Source organism: Falco rusticolus, chromosome 7 (genome assembly GCF_015220075.1).
Source record: "Falco rusticolus isolate bFalRus1 chromosome 7, bFalRus1.pri, whole genome shotgun sequence".
NCBI classification, from domain to species: Eukaryota; Metazoa; Chordata; class Aves; order Falconiformes; family Falconidae; genus Falco; species Falco rusticolus.
This window is the reverse complement of record NC_051193.1, coordinates 27,638,652-27,660,297: the sequence shown is the minus strand read 5'-3', so window position 1 is coordinate 27,660,297 and position 21,646 is coordinate 27,638,652. Positions and strand designations below refer to the sequence as shown.

General features: G+C 41.7%; 1 protein-coding gene across 1 annotated transcript in view; it reads right to left on the bottom strand.

Annotated features, from left to right (window-relative positions):
- Positions 1-21,646, bottom strand: part of KIF26A (kinesin family member 26A) — a 102,166-nt gene that overhangs the window by 44,871 nt on the left and 35,649 nt on the right. The window contains exon 3 of the mRNA XM_037395515.1: positions 7,816-7,982. Within this exon, the coding sequence (XP_037251412.1) occupies positions 7,816-7,982 (167 nt within the window). The remainder of the gene's footprint in view (positions 1-7,815; positions 7,983-21,646) is intronic.

The following is a 21,646-nucleotide window of genomic DNA, read 5'->3' as shown; positions in this document are numbered from 1 at the left end:
ATGCTCCACTTCATCTGCATATATGTAGCTCTCCTCCCAGCTGCTCAGCCACCCTTCCTGACCAGTCTCCAACAGTGACCAAATAGTAGCAAGAGAAAGTGGGGCATTGCGGGGCACTTAGTGAAGAAGGGTTAATGCACCGAGTGGCTGCTGAGTTGCATTAATGCCCCTGAGCCACCACGTCCTTGAAGAGCCCCACAGCTTCTGTGATACTGCTATGACACTGCAAAGTGGGGACAAACCATGCATGAGTTTTGGATATGTCTGCCAGCAAGGCAGTCGTGGTTGGGAAGAGCTGGTACCCCACTTTCCTACGTAATTAATTCAAATTTACTTCTCCTGCATCACCTCAACACAGAATTTCTTGGGCACGGGTTATGCTTAATAAGGAAGCTCTAAGAAGTGACTCCACTTCTTCGCCTTTGACCTATCATTCACCAAGAATTTACTATGGTTACCTGTAACTATAGCAAGCACTTCTGTTTCAAGCTCACAAACTAGCTTAACTACCACAGGTCAGCACAAAAAGGTCTAACTCAGGATCCAGTGAGTCACACATTTTCTTCACCTTTTGATGAACTACTACTTATTCATAACCCATTTATCCACTTTATGTGTCAAAGAGATTTAAATTTGCCAGCTCTGCACAAAGCCAGGATACCAGTGCAACCCAGCAGGGTACAGGGCAAAAGTTTACAGCTATTAAATACAGAGAACTGGTGAACTACATTATGAGCTTAGCAGAAATATAATTCTTGCTTTTAACAGGATACAGAATGACAGACAGGTTGAAGTGATTTGGCTAGGAACATCTTAAACATGGCAACTTTAAGAAAATGTATGTTTCAGGGGGTTTGTGCTTTTTTCCCCTGCATTAAATTCTGAAAGTACTGATAGTCATGGAATAATCAGGTTTAACAGGTTAGCAGTAATATATGCCTCAAGTGTTCCTAATACATCATAATCTTCTTTCACAGAATTTGCATCACTGTCAAACCAAACTACTGATTTTCAGTTGATGCTTTTAACATGTTTCTATGGTTACTTTCCAAGGTCGCATCACAGAAGCCTGAACAGCAGTTCAAAAAGACAAAAGGCATTTTGCATCCTTCCCCATATTAAATAATTTATGAAAGTTAAGGCATCCTCATGGAAAAAAAATTAATCATAAAAGAATAGGTTCTCAGGTTATTTTCTCAGCAATAGTTTGAAGCACAGTAAAATCAGTATCTCTACAAAAGCCTTCAAGAACTAGACTATTTGACTAATGTTCCATATGGTACAAAATGCTAAGGAACACATCCTAAGTTTAGATCTATATGCACAAGCCAACATGAACTGCATGAATGGACCTTATAGCAGAATATGCAGACATCTAATTTGCTGCTGTCAGCTTCATCTTTTAAATCAGGCACTAGGCATTGTCTCGGAAAGTATTCTAAATCTAAAAAATGCAAAAATAAAACTGAAAAAAATGAAGTAAAAAATTATAATGACAGCCTTTATTATTGCCATCATTTTTCATTCAAAGCCACACAGATTTCATCTGTCCCAAAAATGTTACAAATTTTGACTAGCATAATGAAAGCTTGTACACAAAATATCTGAATTCTCTGCCTACCGCTACACTAGATCAGAGTTTATTAGAACTAATTGAAGTGTCTGAGGCTTGGAACAAAAACACATTAGTCATTTAGTGGTTGTGCTAATATTACTATGCCTTTCCTGCAGTTTCATTAGATACAGACTGCTTCAATACCCTAATCATATGCTCAGTCACAGCACAATCAGTACACAGAGTACTGACAAGCTGTCCCACCATGCCTAAAGCTGATAAGGTGTCTGCTCTATGAGTAACCTCAATTATTGACTATATTTTATGGTCAATCTAATGACCAAACGCTTATCAGTGAACCATCAGGTGCCTGTAATAGGATAGTGACCCTTAGTTTATATGTACCATTACTGCTCATTAGTGAATAATTAGATTCTTTAATCCAAAACTCGCAGGCATTAAAATATGATGGAATATCCTGAATCTATGCTTATTTTAACTCTTAAGATGTCCAATTACATTACTCAGAGACTGTATGTTATCTCTTGTTAAGAAAAGCTGCTTGTAAAAAGCATATCACGTGTAATGTTTTATATCATGTCTAAATTGACACAGCTTTCCCAAACATGCAGGGATATGATGAGAGTGGAAAGATAACGGGTGTGATTCACCACCGTGATTCTACAGATGCATTAACTTAAATGGTTTTAATCTGGCAAAGCCCAGCAACACCGCAAATAATTTAGAAACCTGAAAACTAGTGAGTGCATAGGGAGTGCTGTGCTTGGAAGACTAAATCATATAAACAAAAGCAGGGGGATGCAAGGTAAAGTAGCCACAACTATACAGCTCTTTCCCTGCTTCAAAGGCAGCAGTCCCACAGCAGCAAGTGCTGTGACCAAACCCGTTTGAAAAGACGTGAAAACCCAAAGTAAAAGAAAATTAAAATTTAATAAGATGGACTTACTACAGTTTGTCTTCTGCTCAACATTGCTCTGGGTTGCTTGCTTTCATACATATTTTCTTCTGAACAGCTTTTACTCCTCCTAGCTGCCCTGTCACTGCTCAAACCTTCCTTTCAGCTTGTCCCTGTGCACCAAGGCAGACACCAGTGCTCTCTTACGGAAACACCGTACCCCCACCCAGCAGCACAGGCGGTGCTGCCACCACTGTCACCAACAGGCAGAAATGGCACGTTAATGGTGATGGCTTTGATTTCTCAGGGGCCTCGATTGTCCTCCCAGGGGACTGGTATTTTCTTTTCTGGCAGACAGCCCATTAACCTCTTCCCAAGTGCATGCCCATTCTCCTCCACCTCCTCGCTGCCCTTCTCCTGCCTGTTCTTGGAAACACGATTTCCTCTCTTCTCCAGGTGTCTGGGTGACAAAAAACCCAACAGCTTATTACAGCTTTATACCACAATATGCCAATATTTACTTAGTTGCAAGCATAGCCCACAGAAGGGTCCTACAACTATCTCACATATTTTCACTTAGTAATATAAAGTTTGTTCAGGTTCTTTATACAAAAAAAAACCCACAACTGGAAATAGGTGTAAAGTGGGAGTGCCGAGCAAGGCACGGCTCATGCCACACTAAGGGACAAAGCCCACCTGCATTCTTCTTAAATCTGAAGAACGCAAGATTAAACTTCTCCCCCTGCATTGTAAGGGTAAACCAAGAGCCTCTTCACAGCCGTCCATGCCCATGACCTGCACTTTTTGCTCTGGCTTTCTTACTCTGTCAGTGACCTACTGAGAAGCTGCATTTTCTACTAAATCCTCTGGTCCTTCAGTAACATGACCATTGAGTAATGTCTGGCAATTTGCTTGTGTGACACAGTCAGATGTTAACCAAAGCTTTCCTCCTTCTATGACAGATCAGAGTGAGGAAAAAAGCTTAAAACTGATTTAATTTCTTAATACGCTTCTGTCTGCTGTCTCTAACATTTGCCTTTGATTTTTAATATTTAGCACTTTCATGCTAGACACTCTACATTTCTAGGTAATGAATAAAATACTTTTTTTAAAAAAAGCAGAACATAATTAAGCTTAAAGAAATTAAATACGACATTCAATTGAGAAACAGCTTTGGATGAGTATGTAGATTTGGGCTCCACATGTGCTTAACAAAATCAATGCATTCACTGCAAAGACTACCTTTAAGGTACTCATTTTAACCATGGGTGCTTCTTATCACCAGGTAAATGTCTTGCTGCAGCTCTTAGTTATTATCTTCCAGGTGAGGACATGAACTCTCTATACAGTCTTTTGTGTTTGTGACCTTACAAATACAAAACTATGACTCTCACCAACGAACAAACTGGAGTAAAAAAACCAAACAAACAAAAAAACCTGCACAGACCTCTTCCCTTCCCAGGCACAAGACTGCCCACAAGCAAGAGTCAAATGTTATTTCACCAAATAGAGACTCCAGTTTTAATGTGAAAAAGACATTTGTTTGCTGCCAGGAAACCATGCCACAGCCCAAAAGCTAGTTGTGCTAGGACCTGTACAAACAGTCAATACTATTTCATGAAGAACAAGACTGGAATCCTTTATTCATGTGAAAAATAACTAGTGTTGCTGCTAAGGAAATCACAGATGCAGTTTCCACAAACACCCTATGAAGGCTTTGTCTTCCAGACTAACTAACACTGCACTCCAACACACTCAGTGTTAACATAGAAATAATAATAGCTAAGCAAAAATATGCATCTATGACAAAACAACCCTTTTCTCAAGCTAAAGTCCCAGCCACAGCTCCTTTTACAAAAAGGGTCTTGTAAAAACATGGAGGTACTCAGTACATTTGGTCAAGCAGAAGGCAATGATTTGAAAAAAAAATATCTGTGTGATTATCAATATATTAATTGCATTTATTCCAGTAAAGAACAAGGAACAAAATGTGCCAGGCTCTGCATAACGTGAGTAACACACCGGGCCTGCTATGAAGTTCAGAATTTCAGTGGCTCAGAAGAGAAACACGGTAGGGAAAGAACCAGCAAACACAATGAATAGGGACTATAGCGTAACACTAGTGCCATCCCTCCTCTTTCATCTCTAGGTGCTTGCTGAGAGAGGATTAGCTGAACAGACAGACAAAGGGCAGAGAAGTGGATGCTGCTGCAAAGGATTCAGGGCAGGGATGACCTCCTTCCTCAGCATCCTTGAGGTTGGATGGTGCAAAGGGAAAGAGGAGACAGGACCGGAAAGGCTGGAGCAAAGCAGCCTGATATCCCGTCAGTACTGAACAAGATCAGCCAAAACTGTTGCTATCCCAATGCTTCTTGTCCCTGGGTAAGCTGCTTCCACCCCAGTTTCTGCCAGTATCTGTCTGTGTCTCATCCTTAAAGAATCCCCCTCTTCCTCTCCCCTCTGCTGAGGGCTGCACGGATCAAGGGTGGGAGGAAGGATCAGCATGGAAACTTTGATCTGTAAGGTCCCAATGTCAGGAAGAGTCGGAAAAGAAGGAGGAGCAGTGGGAGAGGGAGCCTCTCCTGGGGTAAATGCCAATGGTGGTGGAGCAGTCTGGCCAGGACTATAAAATGGTACCTACCCCAGCACCTACTCAATACATTTATGACTGCCAGGGATCAATAATGGATCTGCCTCCCCCAGCCGTTGTGAGATTTTCTGTGTTTCAATTTGTGTTTTTAATCACAGTCATAACTGAACTTGTTTCTTGAATGCCTGCTTTTAGGGAACTCAAGATTCTTAGACAGGCTCTGGAATGCCGAAATACATTTATGAGGAGTGTGATGAAATATTATGAAAATGCTACAAAACTAATTCAGGAAAATTTTATTTCTCACTTAACTCTCTCTACAACAACCACAAAAACCGAAACAAAAGTCCTCAGTGCAAAAAAAATTCAACTAACCCTGTTCTTCAGCTAAAAAAATTGAAGAGAATCAATTTTGAACAGAGGAAACATGGGTTGGGAATAAGCAAAGTACTAATGGGTTTTAAAATGTTTTAGCTAGCACATAGCTGCTAAAGCTATAAAACTCTGATTCACTCAAGGCAAAGACAGATTCATGAGAAGCAATTAGGGCCTGATCCAACATACAATGATGTCATTTTCAGCCTTGCTGTTGACTTCAAGAATCTTTGAATCAAGCCAACAACAATCATTAGTAAGGATCTGTCGCTTTACAGTAAAACCAGAACTGAGTTTTGCTGACCAGTGACAGAAACATCACTGGAAGAAAAGATGTTGGGTCTTATCTCAGATTATTAGGCACTGACTTCTTTCTCTCAGTTCCAAGGAGGGTTTGGTTTTTTTTTTCTGGATTCCCCAGTGAAAGCAACAGTCTTTACACTTGCTTATGACATACAGATTCACGTTGAAATAAACCCAAAGTAGATTAAGCTAAATCACACTGTTCACACCCACAAAGTGAAATACAGTAATGAAAGCTGCGCTGCTGCCCAGTCTAGGCACTTTGGAGAGGATTCATCTGTCCTTATTTAGGCAACTAAAGAAGAAAAGTGATGTCTGAACTTTTCCCCTTACCTTTCCTTTCTTCTCCTCGCCCACTGATTTTAGACACCTATCTTAAAATGAAACAAATCATCCTCTGCAGGCAACCATTTCTGTGTTGACTTTAAACCTGCGGCACTTTAGCACAGAGACAAACATTAACTCACACACACCACTCTTGGGGCAGCCATTTCCCAGCCTCTTGTGTACAGACAGACTGTAATATGCAGGCATGTAACGATTAACATTTGTTGTACTACACTCTTCAAAAAACAGGGCTTGGGAAGTTGAGCTCCTTTCTGAGGTCAGATTGTAACTCATAGTAAACGTCATTCATTTAATCATAGAATCGTATAGGTCAGAAAAGACCTTTAAGATCAACGAGGCCAGCCATTAACCCAGCACTGCCAAGGCCACCACTAAACACTGTCCCTAAGCACCACATCTACGCATTTTTTAAACACTTCCAGGGATGGTGACTCCACCACATCCTTGGGCAGCCTGTGCCGGTGCTTCACAAGCTTTTTAGTGAAGAAATTCTTCCCAGTATCCAATCTAAACCTCCTCTGGAACAATTTAGGGCTGTTTCCTCTTGTTGTCTCACTTGTTACTTGGGAGAAGAGACCGACCCCCACCTCACTACAACCTCCTGTAAGGTAGTTGTAAAGAGCGGTAAGGTCCCCCCTGAGTCTCCTCTTCTCCAGGCTAAACACCCCCAGTCTCCTCAGTGGCTCCTCGTAAGATTTGTGCTCCAGACCCTTCCCCAGCTCCATTACCTGCCTCTGATCACACTCCAGCACCTCCACATCCCTCCTGTAGTGAGGAGCCCAAAGCTGAACACAGTTATTTAGCTGCGGCCTCACCAGCGCTGAGTACAGGGGGACAATCACTGCCCTAGTCCTGCTGGCCATGCTATTACGGATACAAGCCAGGATGCTATTGGTGCAACACATTTTAAAGATCAAGGAAAAGAAAACAATACAATTGCCATCATTATTACATCACAAGAAGAATCCTCACTCAGTGCATTTGACTTCTATGCCATTCACAGACACGCTTACATTTTTCAATATTGTCTCAAAACATGTTCAGTTCTGAATTAAAAAAGGAGTTTGGAATGCAAGTACAATGCCCTGAATTTTGTTTTTTTAAGTGCCATCTGCTTGACAGCATATTGCATTTAATCAACATTCTAATTATAACAAACATCTCACAAACAAAACTAACATATCGGGTTTTTTGTAAGACCCATGAATGGAAAAAAACAATATTGTTCTGGGCTACTGCTAAAAAAAGAATGTCTTAAACTGCTTCAGCTGCTGCTGCCAACTATGGAAAAGTTTTATTTGCACACAGTAGACATGGTACTGAATAATACCTAGCTTTTTTTTATTTAGATCCGAGTGAAAAAGTCTTGTTACTTCAGCTTCTGCTTCAAGGAAAGCCACAGAATAACAGACTTTCTACAGGTGGAAATGGACGTTAAGGACTAGAGAAAGACCAATACACATTTTCTTGGGTTTTGGTCAATAGAGGTTCCTGCTCAGGTCTCCAAAGAGAGAAATGGGGCCATCACCATCACAAAAAAAAACATTGCATCTCTCCACCCCAGTGGCAGTGGAAAACCACAGTCACAACCAGGTGACCAACTCCACCTCTCAGCAAGAAGCACCACACGCTACATACACCTTCTACCCAAGGCAAGGACTCAACAGAATTTCACAATCTTTGAAGACCCACGAGCAGTTAACAGAAACCAGAAAGGTGAAATACTACCTTATGAAGAACGAAGCCGCAGCTGAGGTACCTGCTGAGACCCCAGCTGGAGCGACCATGCTCTGGGAGGCTCCCGAGCCACCTGCTCCTGCGGGGTCGGAGCTGTTCTGCCCTGAGCTGATCTGAACACTGGGACCATCTCGGCCACTCTCTGGTGCCGTTTCTGCCTGGAAACAAAAAAGAAAAACACATGTACAGGTTAACACACTTGCTGAATGGCCATGACAGGGAGAAATCTCATGCAGCATCTCCAAAGAGCACCTTGGCAAGGTGGAAGGGGAAGATCAGCAGCAGCTGAAGGGCTGGACGAGCAGTAGCAGGTCCTGCAACAAGAAGGTAAAAAGCAGGGCTGCAGCAGAGGTGCAGAAACCCACAGAGACCCCTTGTGATGGGTAACGCACAGTTAAATAGTTTGACAGGCACAAAGAAATGAAAAACAATAAGCAGAACCTTTTTGTTTCACAGTGTTATTTGGGAGCTGGCAGAACTGCTTATCTGGTTCAGTTGTAACTGTCAGGAATTATTTCTCTGTGGCACATCATCTACAAAACCGATCTGTTTAAGAGGAACTAGCCAAACAGTCACATTTGTAACATGTTTCCACATGAATACCCCAAGAACTAAAGACATAAAACATTATTTTTAAAAAACATATACACAGCCCTGCTTTTCAGCATTATCTTCACAGCACAAGTGCGCGGCCTTGTTTTTTCTCCTGCAAACCCTTCCAGTGGAAAAACAGGAGCAACCAGAGATGCGTCTTCTCCAGCATAATCCATCTGCAGTATCTGAGACAGACTTTAAAGGGGGGTGATTGCTCTGGGATTTTGCCAAAATATCAGACATCCGTATTGTGAAATTGTGTCCTGTCGATATCTTCATGTTTAGGCCACCAACTCTTTCAGTACCGAGTTCAACTAAGCCCCATCAGTCAAACGCTCACTGACAGTGCTAGGAAGGCCTCTTTTTTGGAAGAACCTGCTCTGTGTCTAGGAGTACTGAAGATTTAATTAAAGATGACACCACAATAAATATTTGTCAGAAGATTTAATTGCTTTGTGTATGATAATATATGATGTTTCTGTCGTTTGAAATACTACTTTGACATTTCCAAATAATTAGCTAAAATAAATTCCAGAAAAGGAGACAGCCTTGTAATGAAGCACAAACACAATTAAGTACTTCCTGGGATGCCACCAAATTTCAAATTTTGTGCTGTCATAGATCATGTTTTACAACTACAGATATGCAGGCATGGTAATAGTGCCTTCTCAGCTACATACACACCCTCAATTTTCTCATACACTGACAACCCAAACAAAGTTTTTCTCATGAGAACTGAGGCAACCCAGTTATTAGGTACCAAGTAAAAGAAAACCCTGCCAACAGACTAGTGCTCAACTGGTGCATGAGAGGCTGTCTGAAGTTTCATCTGGACTCATTCCCATAGGCTGCGTGCTGAATTCCCAGTTCCCAGCAAAGCCAACTTCTTCTGAAGGTCTGGTCTTCAAAGATTAATACTATTATCAGTATTATGGAGTGGCTGCCTAATGCTTTACTATAGACTGCTACACAAAAAAAAAAAAAGTACTTTTGTAGAGCTCACCTAAGAGATCTGAGGCTGAGACACAGAAGTATATTCATGCAGATTAACTTAATCCAAGCAAAGCTACTCATGCTGGAAGCCAGACTGGAAACTTTGAATAACCCTCTGCAAAACCTCTCACTTTGCAATACAGAAGTCCCGTGAGATTGGATTTCTCAGCAATATAGGCAGAAAGGCAGAGACCAAGCTCTGCTAGACATCAAGACTGACACAAAGAAAAGGTAAGGCAGGAACATATGCTTAAAAAAGGGAGTCTGTCTATCCCATCCACAATCTACTGACAATGACAGCCAGGAACAAAGATGCTTAGAAAAGGATCAGATCCACTCATGTGGTTCATTGTTTAAAAGCCAGGGATAGAGCAATGAGGACCTTGAGGTGGTCAATAAAGCAGGTACTTGATAATTAATGAATTGAAGCAACAAATGTGTGGCCTTGACCTATACCAGCCAAAGAAAGTATATGGCATAGGGAAAAACATCCAGACTGGGAAAAATCCAATGTAACATTCAAACTTCTGAGTTACATAAACTGACATAAAGCACTAAAAATAAGTGGAGCTTACTATGAATTTAGTAGTTTACAGGCTAAGAAATCTACACCAGAAGCTCTGGAGTCAGTATGTGGGGCTTACAAATTGGCACATCGAGGGGCTGCCATGCACAATGGTGGGTGGCATGATGGCCAGCAAGAGAAGGAAACCCAACCAGCAACTACTGGCAGGCTAACATTAATGTTGGAATACTCCCCTACATTCTGTCAGGAAAACAACCATAACCCCTTGCCACATGTGCTGTTGACTCAGATTAAAAATTAGAGAGTTCAAATTAATTCCCAAGGCATATTTTTCCATTCACTTTCAACAGAGGCTACACTAGACAACAGGACTTTGAAATAAAGAAAATCACATTTAAGCATAATTTTGAAGAAAGAAGGTAGAAGCAGCAACATTCTTGGTTTTCTAACCAATCATGCTTAAACTAACGCATAATGTATATGGTGGCAAACCTGAAAGCTAAATAGGAAATCTGTAGAGTTAGCATGAATCTTCAGTGGATTTTACAGCAGCATAAGAGATTTGTAAGAACTGACTGGAAACTGTTAACAGATCAATTCCTGTAAAAGCTACTCACACTTAAAAACATGAGCAATGTATGACATACATTAGTTTTTCACCACTTTTTTTATTCCTATGAGAACTTAGAAGCCTACATTTCTATGAGACAGATGATGTTGGACATACCAGGCATCTAACCTGAAATATCCAAATCAAACCTGGTATTTCGGATACCAGGTGGTTAATATACTTTCCAAACCAACATATCCAAGTTGGATGTCTGTAAATTCCCATTCCTACATTAGACACTTTTGAAAACTTAGCTTTTAATTTCTGAGTATATCTGGAAGTTTTACTCTCAATTCTGTGCATGCATGAAAGGCGGATGAGGGGAAGCCAAGGAGAAGGCATTGATTCTTGTAAAGGGGGAAAAGATGAAGTAAGGCATGCAAGATACAATCATCAGAAGACTAGTGCAGAAGGCAACCCATATCTTTTTTATTAAGCCTTCAATAACCCAATTAGTATTCTTAAACACAGAGGTAACATTAGTTTTGCTGCACGGTGAGAAGCTGAAAAAGCACAAAATAAATCCTTCCAAGTTTAGGATTCAAGGGCTGCTTGCATGACCCAAAGTGACAGGATTTTCCAGCAGAGCTGTGTTCAGCTCTCCCTGAGACAGTTACATCTCTCAGCTGATGAGGAGGACTCAGGTATGAGGAATTTTGTCAGGTCCAAATCATTTGCCCTGAGGCAGGAAAAAGACAAGTAATGGGACCCTCCTGGGCACCCTGGTTTGTCACACCATGGTTTCAGCTTGTGTTGCTTACAGCTGCTGAAGGGGTATGAGTAAGAAGATAGAGGGGATTAGTTTTTAAACTAAATGCAGGAATTACTTCGTGCACATCCCTCTCTCAACCCATGCTCTTCTGGGGACAGCATGTAGAAATTATAATTCTCTAGAGGAACGGGACCAACTTTGTATAACTTTTTTAAGCACACAAAGTCTGCACAGAGAGAAGACTCCAGTCTGCAGCTGAGAGGGAGCTGTGCTTCACCATTTACTAAATTTTCATAAATCACTCATGATCAAACACAGAAATCACATCCTTGTCACTATAAAGTGTTACTGACTGCACTGCATATTTAAAGTGTCATAGGCCTCTGCATCCAGAGATTAATGTTTGTTTCAATTCTCTTAGAAAAGGTTTGCCAGACAAAAGCCGTTAACCCTCTGAAACCAGCTAATCCTCAAAGGAAGGATTTCCAAAACTGCTTTATAAGACCCCTTTCCTTTACTGTCTCCAAAGCCACATGAAATCTGGGGCCAGTAAGAGCACAGCAAGGACAACACTTGAAAATGTCACACCAGGTGTTTTGCACTTGCAGGAATGACCTATGTCTCCATTCTTCACATCGGTGCCTGCATCACGGACAGGAACGTTTCAGTACTGGGTCCCAGCACCTGTCCTGAGGACATGGGAGCAGAGCTAGACATGCATTTTGGCTGGTAGTATCCACACATGCAGCTAAGTTTGGCAGGGCCACAACAAGCAATGGCAGCATGAGTTGTTCCCAGTTAAGATGGCCAAAGGCTGTGGGAGAGGGCAGGAAGAGACAGAGGTGACCTGACATCCTCAGGTTCTGGAGGTGTGCCGGGCAGAGTAGGGGCACCCCCTGCCTCATCCTCAGTTCCCAGCACAGAGGTTCCCTGCCATGACCAGATGGCAGGAAACTTCTGCCCAGGTTTAAACAAGTCAGACTAGTCCAAAATTACACTGTAGAGAAGCTGGCCATAGACTTCCAGTGTACCAAATTTCCAGGCACACAGTACTCTGTCAGGCCATTACCATCGGAAGGACAATCACATCCCTAACAAGCTCTTTGCAAGTCTGAAGTGCAAAGCTGAAAACTAAGCCATAATGTTTCTAGTTTCCTGAATATTTCTATTCTCTGGACATCGACCTTTGTACAAGGATCAAAAAAAGCCAAACTAGGTGCTGCCACTTTGTCTCTGTTAACACATGCAAAATATATGACTGGTGACAGGCAAGAAAAACATAAGAATATAAAAGTCTAGAGAAAAACAGATCAATCCCAGGATAGTACTGTCATGGTAAAAGAAAATCAGAAGGTTAGATAGAGCTGCAGAAGAAAGTAATCAGATACAGTATCTAAATGTAAGTATCAAGAACAGATTCACAGAAGAGGGAACAGAGAAAATTACACAAACATCAATGGGTCTGACACACTTGTATAATCAGAGACAGGACTCAATACAATTTATTTTATTTCAAAAAATTGGTCCCATAATGAAAGCATTCAATAGGCCTTCAACAAAGAATTGCAGGTGAAACTCTAGCAAGATCAAGCCTGAGGCTGTAATGGGGCTTTCCCCCCTCCCCCCTAAGTTTTTTTACCCCTTTCTGACTAGCAGGCAGACACACAGAATTTTGAGCATTTGCTTTAACTTACTATTTTCTCCTTTCAGGCTAGTACATTACAGCCAATTACATTGTAAAAACTGCTTGATCTAATGATCTTGCGATACATTAAATCTACTGTTTATATATGATAAAACAATAATTTTTCCCCCTAAATGATTCATGCTAAAACTTTTATGACTTACTACCACTAACTGGAACAAACGTGACGTAAATCTCTATCTGGATAATGCTGGTACTGTAAACCCTTCTTTCCCATAGGTGTGGATAAGTCCCACATACGTCTCCTATGTGAAACGTCTCCTCTGGACTGTCTAGCATTACGTAAAGTTAACAGCGCAGTATACACTAGGCTGAAGCGAAACATGTTCTGGATAAACTTTTTACAGCCATTTGACAATGTTTCTGCCAGGGCTCATTATAAAATAACTAGGGCATTTTATAACTACAGTACACTACTGTAGTCATTTTATAACCTGCAGCTGCGATGTGGTAACAAGAATGCCGAAACCTGTAGTTTCAGACTTTTACATGCATCTCTTGTTCAATGTAAATCAAATACAGAGCATAATATCCCTTCCCCCAAAATAGGTTTTGGGCTACAAGAGTTGCTAATGCCTGGCTTACCACTGATCTCTAAAGATGAAGCAGCAGGAGAAAAATGACAGACCTGTAGAATTAAATAGAAATAGGAGAGCCCATCTGCTGTCATAGATTGGAAAGTAATATGGGAGATCCAAAGACTACCTTGGGGCCCTTGCTTTTTGGATTACTATCTGAATTACTAACACAGGTTAAAGGTTTGGATCTTCACCACCAAAAATTATTAGCAGTCTGTGCTTCAAGCACAGAAAGGACCTCATCCTTCATCTGCAGGGCAAACGCATCCAGCCACATCCAGTTCTGATGTCCTTGGCAGTACAAGGATGGAGATGCAGCAGCTTGTTCCCCTCTGACCAGAGGCTCTTGATCTCAATCTGACCCAGATCTCTCCTAAACCACACTCCTTGGTCTCTGAGAAATTTACTAAGGTTCTAGACAGGTCTTGGGTAGGCTTCCTTCATCTACAAAATGCCCATTCCTATCTTCAGCCTGCCCATGTTCTCAGGCTGGAAGGTCTCTGCAGCCAGGGCTCTGGTAGCATAAATCTGCCATCAGCTAGCGATGGACCATTTACTTCACATTTCAGCCACTCAGGGCATCGGTATCAAGAGATAGCAACGCACGCTCTTTTATTGTTCCTTCATGGCTATCTGACCATCACAGAGACTTCATCCTCTTACCTGCACATGCAAACCCACCACCTGGGAAGTCAAGAGGACATGAAAAAGGGCTGTCAAGAAGGACATAGATCATGCTGCACATAAACACTCTCAAACTGGGACTTTTCACATGCAGTGGATTTAAAACAGCCAGGCTAGGAGGAATTGTTTCTTCCAGTGCCTCCAGGCAAACATCAGAAAGCGTTGCCCAGAGCCCTCCCCACTGACATGTATTACAATAGTTACAGCCTCCAAAGCCCAAATATATAGCTGTGTAGTGCTCTGGGTGTTTATTCAAGTGGGCAAATACACAGTTGAATCCCTGCTTTTTGTCAGAGGCTGATAACGAGCAAGCAAAGGATTTCATTAACAAGCTCATAATAATGCAAATTTCTGTCAGTTTAGGATTGGGTTTCCTACAAGACAAATGCTCTTCCATTAGGACTGACTTCCACAGGCCAGATCTGTCTCCAACAGCAATGAAACACAGGACACATACAGAGCTTTGAATCAGGAAAACTTGTGTCACCTTCCTGACTCCACAACAAAATTCCCTAATGACTTTAGACAACTCAGCTGAAATCTCACAATGCCTTGTTTTAATCTCTATTCAGCAAAATGGAATAACCATATTCCCAAGAATTTCAGGCCTTGTAATTTTAGTATAATCATTATATTGTTATAATGATTGACATATAATGTCAGCAAATAAAGGCAAAGGTGGACAGAGACTGTCATACCTAATTGCTATTTCAATCATGCTTGAACTGCTTATATATTAGATGTAACTACTCTAAAGAGAACATCCCTTGGGATCAATTTGCCTGACAGCTACCACATGCAAGGCACCCATTGACTAGCATCTTGCTTGAAGAGGTACAAGCCCTCATTATCTGAAGGGAAAACTGGGTCTTTAGTACACCCAGATCTAGAGAACAAGATTCAATTACAGGCAAGCTCATGAAGCAGCATTAAGTTCACAAACACAGGGACAGCTCTATGTAAGCATTGTTGAAGGACACTGAGGTCCTAAATTAGGGGCAGAGCTGTGCAGATGCTGCTACCTTTTTCTTGTGGTTGTTCCCTGCTGACCTGCTGTTTAGTCCCCGTATGGGAACTGTGCAACCCAGATGCCCAGTCAGTCATGATTCACCGCAACTAGAGTTAAATCTGCAAGCCTGCAGATTTCCCAAAGCTCTTTCAAGTAGCCAAACGCCATGAGAGTAATGAGGAACTCAAGAGCTTCCCAGATGCACGTGGGCAAAGAAGTGTCAGGTGAGATTTGACACAGACCACACATTTAGGGAAAAATAACCTAGATGATACCTAAACAATGCTGAACTCAAAACTTACATTTACAGCTTGGAAGATCTAAAGGTCATTGACAGTTCCTCTGAAATCAAGATGTAGCAGCAGCCAAAAAAGTTACCAAGTTCGGGACATGACAAGGCAGGGCACAAAGAACAAGGAGAGCATCCACAGACTGACTGCCAGGTGCAGCCCTAGTCCTGCATCTTAAGACAGGGGTGGGGGAGTAAGGGAAATGACAGAGACAACCAAGTAAATGGTCAAGAAGATAGAGCAGCTGCCTCAGAAGCAGAGATGAAAGAGGCTGGGACTCTTGTTTGAAGAGGAGAAGGCTGAGGAGGGCCTGACTGAGGTTTACAAAGTCATGGAGGTGGTGGATAAGCTGAAAGAGAGTGAGTAGTTCTTTGCACTGGGGTAGTGAATTTGTGGAACCTGCTGACACAGAAGGCTCTGGAGGCAGACAGTGTCAGCAGGGTCAAAGAGGGATTAGATAAATTCCTGGACAGCAGGTCCATATAGAGATACTAAAGGGAACAGACAGGGATGTGTCCCTGTCCCCAGCTGTGCATGCTGGGGAGCATGAGCAGACCGCAGAAAGTAGTCAGGCTCCCCAGCTCTCCCAAACCACCATTTCCAGCTCTGCCGCTGGAGATACCCCTGCACTAGATGGACTACAGTTGAGACCCAGTAGCATATTTCTAAAGTTCTTATCATTGCCATAAAATCTTCTCACTAGAGTCTTTCTTAGCTTAACAGGAGGTTGCACTATTCCCTAGGTCCCCATGAGTACTTCAGAGTCATCAGGAGAGGTTGGTGAGACTAAAAGGGATGTCTACACAGCATCAACCAGCTAAACCCAGACCTTCCTCCCAAGCCAGGCACCACAAGGGCCGCTCTCCCCTTCATCCTTCCACTGCCATCTCCCCCACTACAACAGCTGACTGCCTTGCCCAGCTTTACCAGCGCCACTCTTCAGAAGCAGAAGGGGGTGGTTCTGAATGGCAGATCCATTATCTTTGCCCAAAAACACCAAAAACATAGCAATGGATTCCTGCCTGCGGCACCTTTAACACACTTCCTTCACCTAAATTGTCAGAAAAGAAAAAACTCATCCAGTTTTGAGATAGTGGCAGCTATGCAAACTCAGAGGAATTAACTTAGAAGCATTTGGGCGTGAAACAAAATTATAATAATAGGTCAGCTCTGGAAAATGTCTAACCACGGCATTAAGTTGTATAATAATTTATATGGACTCCCTTCCCTAGAAGTGTTTCACACTTGAATCTTAGAAGTACTACTTTCAGATGCAAAGCAAACCTCTAATTATTGATCCTTTGTTACATTGGGAAATTACCTCATCGTAGTTTTAAAGTTCTATTTATAAGTCTAATAATCTCATCATTGATTAGGGTGACTGTATTCTAATTATAAATCCATTATCTCCTCAACAATGAAATAAAATCAATAATGCACGTAAATGGGAAAAAAGGAATTTAAATGCATACATTAACATCATTTCAAGTAGCGCTATTTTATGCACCATCTCTAACAAAACTGTGTCACATCATTAGCAATAATGTGAAAAATCTTTTTCAATTAACAGAGCTGATTTGATGCTATGTTCAGTAAAGTGGCAATCCATTCCATTAAACACACACATATGAAATGCTTGAGACATCTATGAACTCTATATATACATCATAAATTCTCTCCCAAGTGCTGAAACAAAAAAGTAGATACATTTTCCATCGACGATTTTTAAACCTCCTTTCAGAAGCTACCACCCAGGGCATTTCAGCGATTCTAGTTGCAAGTAACAAAAGCATCAATATTTGCCACAATGCTCAGCCACTCATGTCACAAAACAACAGGAGATGCTTTCAGCGATACTCACACTGTGCACAGCTTGACTACCTGGAGGCCCATGACCTTAACATGCCATCATTCTAGTATACAGCCCATGGAGCAAATGTTAAATTCAAAGTGCTTTCCAAAAAATGTACAATGTTCAATCCTATTTTACACAAGCAGGACGACTGGGCAATCCACACCTGCATCCAGCTGCACAATTCAGTTCCTTCCATGCGATATAGTATACAGAGACCCCTGCAGAAGACTTTCCACCAGCCTGCACGTGACTAAGGTCTGAGCTCAGCCTGAATTTGCCTGGTTTCCCTGCTACATGAACCTCTGAAACCAAAGGGTGTTATTCAGCTGCAGCCCACTCTTAACAACCATGTAGCCAGTGCAGAGCAATGGTAGCCTCGTAAAAGCACTTCTACACCAGATATAGAGTCTCTCCCAAATGTTGGATGACAGACACTTCTGAGCTCCAGCCACCTTGTAAGGTGTCTTCTTTGTAAGAAGAACCTTTACACCTTCCTTGTAAGGTGACTTCTAATGTTGGGGTGGCGCGGGATGCATTGATTAACAATCAGTTCACTGGAGAACTCAGCATGGAGCCTATGTACAGTATAAATGGACCAGTGAGAAGCAAAAGAAGCTGAAGGGAACTAAGTGAACAGAAAAGGCCAGCCCTAAGAAACTAGTTCAAAGGCAAGAGTAGAAAATTTAAATATTTGGGGTAAAAAAGGAGGGGGATTTCTTATCTTAGTGTAGCTTATGATACACTTGCTGGATAACAGAATGACCTGTGTGCCAAAGGTAAATCCAGCAGATTATCATTTGCACATAATCTCTAAAGTCTGCTTGTCTTAAATCTAACACCGATGAGTACAGGTGAAGTCTGGGCCAACATTCTTTGTTACTGCTTGTTGACTTCAATTGTCAACAAAGGCGAGTATGGACTTGTTTCCCTGTGAGAGCTGTAGTAACAACTGCTTAGCCTAGAGGGGTGAAGGATCAAAAGAACTGTTTTCAGGTGGTAATTTGAGCCACAAGAGGGTCTGAGTCCTGCAAATAGTTACCTTGTCCCATAACTGTGAAACCAATACCATGGCAGAAGTGTTAAGTGCACAACATATAGAGATGCAATCCATACCCTCACCTAAGAAAAGCTTAATTTCTGTCTTGTAGCCAATACCCTTTCTGTCAACTCTTAACATTTTTTCCTAAATCACTCTGATACCTGGGAATGCATTAAAAAGTAACCTTATTTTCACCTTCAGCATCCTACACGGGCGGCAATCTAGAAAAAGAGAGTGCAAAGACCTTCACAGCTACACAGAATGGAGGGCTACCTTTTTATCTGCATGCCTAAGGCTGAATTCCCAGCTCACACTTTCTGAGCTGGTCTGCTACCTTGCTGCTGGGGCAGGGTCTCGCTGACTCCGTACACATGGCACTGGCAGCAGCGTCATCCTCCCACATCACAGCTCTCCCCCTGCATTTGCTAAGGCAATGCAAGGCATCACTGCCCAGCCCAGATGCAACAGTGTCAGGAAACATCCTTTCTGTGGGTTAGTATGAGATGGCATTTAGTAACTTGGATCAAAAGATTTCCTTCAGCTGTTCAGACTGGTTATGGAGAGTGACCAATGCTAACTTTGAAGGTTTGGGGGTTTTTTGCCACCCTCTTTCCTTTACATACTTCCTCTACAAGAGCAGTAACACCAACACCGCTAAAGCTAAAGAGAAACAGAAAAGCCACCATGCAGCCCTGGCCCCACCACCTGTCTGGGGTTTGCTATGGAGTTCTGCAGAATCAAGATGTTATAACTTGGAATCTGAGAAACATCCCAAAGCTCAAAGTCATCCAGATGTCCCACAGACAAGATTTATGGTCAAAGCACTATACTTCAATTATTTTATTACACGCATTTTATTAATAAAAGGTCACTGAGAAAGCTATCAAGAAGGATTTTAAAAATTCTTTTTTAAATGCATTTGTTATTACATTTATCAAAGTAAATCTTGTCATTCTGTTTTCCACAGTCAGCTTTTTATTGCATCTTCCAAGCAAAATATGTCATCCTTGCTATAAACAAAGAGGATTTAAGGAAAGTCAGCAGAGGCTGAACTACCCTCAGATGAATCCGTCTGGTTTACATTATGGCAAGCAGAAGACTTATTCCTAGGAACTACAGGAAAGCTTGAATTGTGACTAAAACAACTCAAGAGAATTTTTACATAAAACAAACACAACTCCTTTAACTTTAGAGTATTTGAACTCATTTACACATACTGCAGGTGAACCCTCCCTCTTTGAACCTCCCTGAACCAGGCCATAAACTTCTACATAACTTTAAATTTGTGAATACTCTCAGGGACATACATTGCACTTTTGATAAATTTACAATTATATATATATACACGTTTTAAGAGCTTCACTTAAGTCACTTCCAATTTTCCAGTGTTCCAACTTTTCCAATTTCCTAATGGTACACTTTTAAATATATTTTTAAAGCAACTTAGAAACTGGTAGAGATTCAAGGAGCCACAATATTTTGCCTTCTAACCAGTACCAATCGTATATATTCAAATTATAAATACAGTGTGGCAAGGATTTCATTTTGCATAAGATGAAAGAAAAAACAATTTGCAAAACAAGCTCTATTTCACTGTGATGTCTTTATAGCACATGGCATGGCTACTTTACCACTTTTATGCAGTACGTAACACTGCATACTAATGACACAGTCAATTGAAAGCATACAGTAAGACCTCTTTTTCCACAATACATGCAGATACTTTTAACAAGTGTACAAGGTATTTTCAGTGGTTTAAATGTACTACCTTTCAGCCAGACTCCAAGACATCTACGAAGCCTAAACTCTCCTCGCTCCTTTGTTTCTGTGTTAAACTGAGCAGCAATGCTGAGCACTGCTAACATGTTTTTTCATTTGAGTAGTAACCTTATATTCACTTCTCAGGTCACAAATTAAAAACATCAATATAAAACTATTTATTAATTAAAGTTGTCAGTTGTCCCCTACAAACCAGCTGCCTTACCCAGAGTTATACCAGCTCCCTCCCCTCCACAATGCTTGCTGTCTGGTCAGACTACTTATCACTGCTGCTGCTGGTGATTATTTTTTGTAATTTTTCACAACAGGCCACTTGGGTAAAGCAGCTGATTACATCTTCACCTTTTGCACCTTGGTTGCAATCCTAGTCTTCCCCTCCCTGGGCCTTCCTCCAGATCCTTAATTACTGTTCCTCTTCATGGCTCCTGAAGCCCATGGTTATTATTTTGGCTTGAGCAGCACCCACACTATGCTTCGAAGACACATTCCTGTTCAAAAAAATTTATAATCTATATAATGGATTTTCACACTTGAACTCCAAAGATATATTAAAGATTTATGACGTCCTGCACTTCTGACCCCCAACATTCAGCCCAGAAGCGTTTTCACAACGATAAGTGACATTACAAGGTAATATAGGCAAGTTTGAGGAGGGAGACCAGAAGAGCAGAATTCAAGTAATAATTTTTTTTTTCCTCCACAGACAATTCTACTACTGCCACTATTAAAACTAACCATAAATAAAAAAACATGGATCCTGGAGAACCGTTTGTAGGTACAAGGTCTCCTGAGGTTTGGCAGTCATATGCTGGGGTGTATTTTCATGCCCACAAAGCACTGGGCACACAGCACTCCACGCTGACCGCCCATGCAAGCGTTTGCTCCACATCACCCATTTGGGCTCTGTCAGCACCAGCAGAAAACCACAGGCACCTTCAGCGGACAAAGGCGAGCCAAGACAGACATCCAAGACGAGAAGGACAAAGCACCTCTCAGAGGTGCTTGCTGCTCTCCCACAACTACAAAGGAAGCCGCAGTAATTAGCTTAGAATAAAGACCTGTCTTTTTGGCAGCTAAAAATAGTGAAGATGAACCCCAGCCTTTATCTGTGTCCATCTTTAGAAAATTAACCATACTCACTTCGTATGCATCACGGGTTAAACCGCTCGGGTAAGGTGCTGGGGTAACAGCTTCCTGCCAGGGAGTTCAGCACTTGTTTCAAGAACCCTCCTTTGCTAAGGAAACAAGGCAGAAGTACGGATTCCCAGTGAAGCAGGGGTATTTACAGAGTGGACAAAATAACTCAGATCACAACCGAGATTGTAAACTCCCCAGGAAAGGGGCCATCTTTTTCTTCTGCATTTGTGCAGTATCTTGCCTAGGTGGAGGCTGAAGACTCCAAGATGTGGTGACAGTACACATAATAAATAGTATATCCAGTGCTGTCC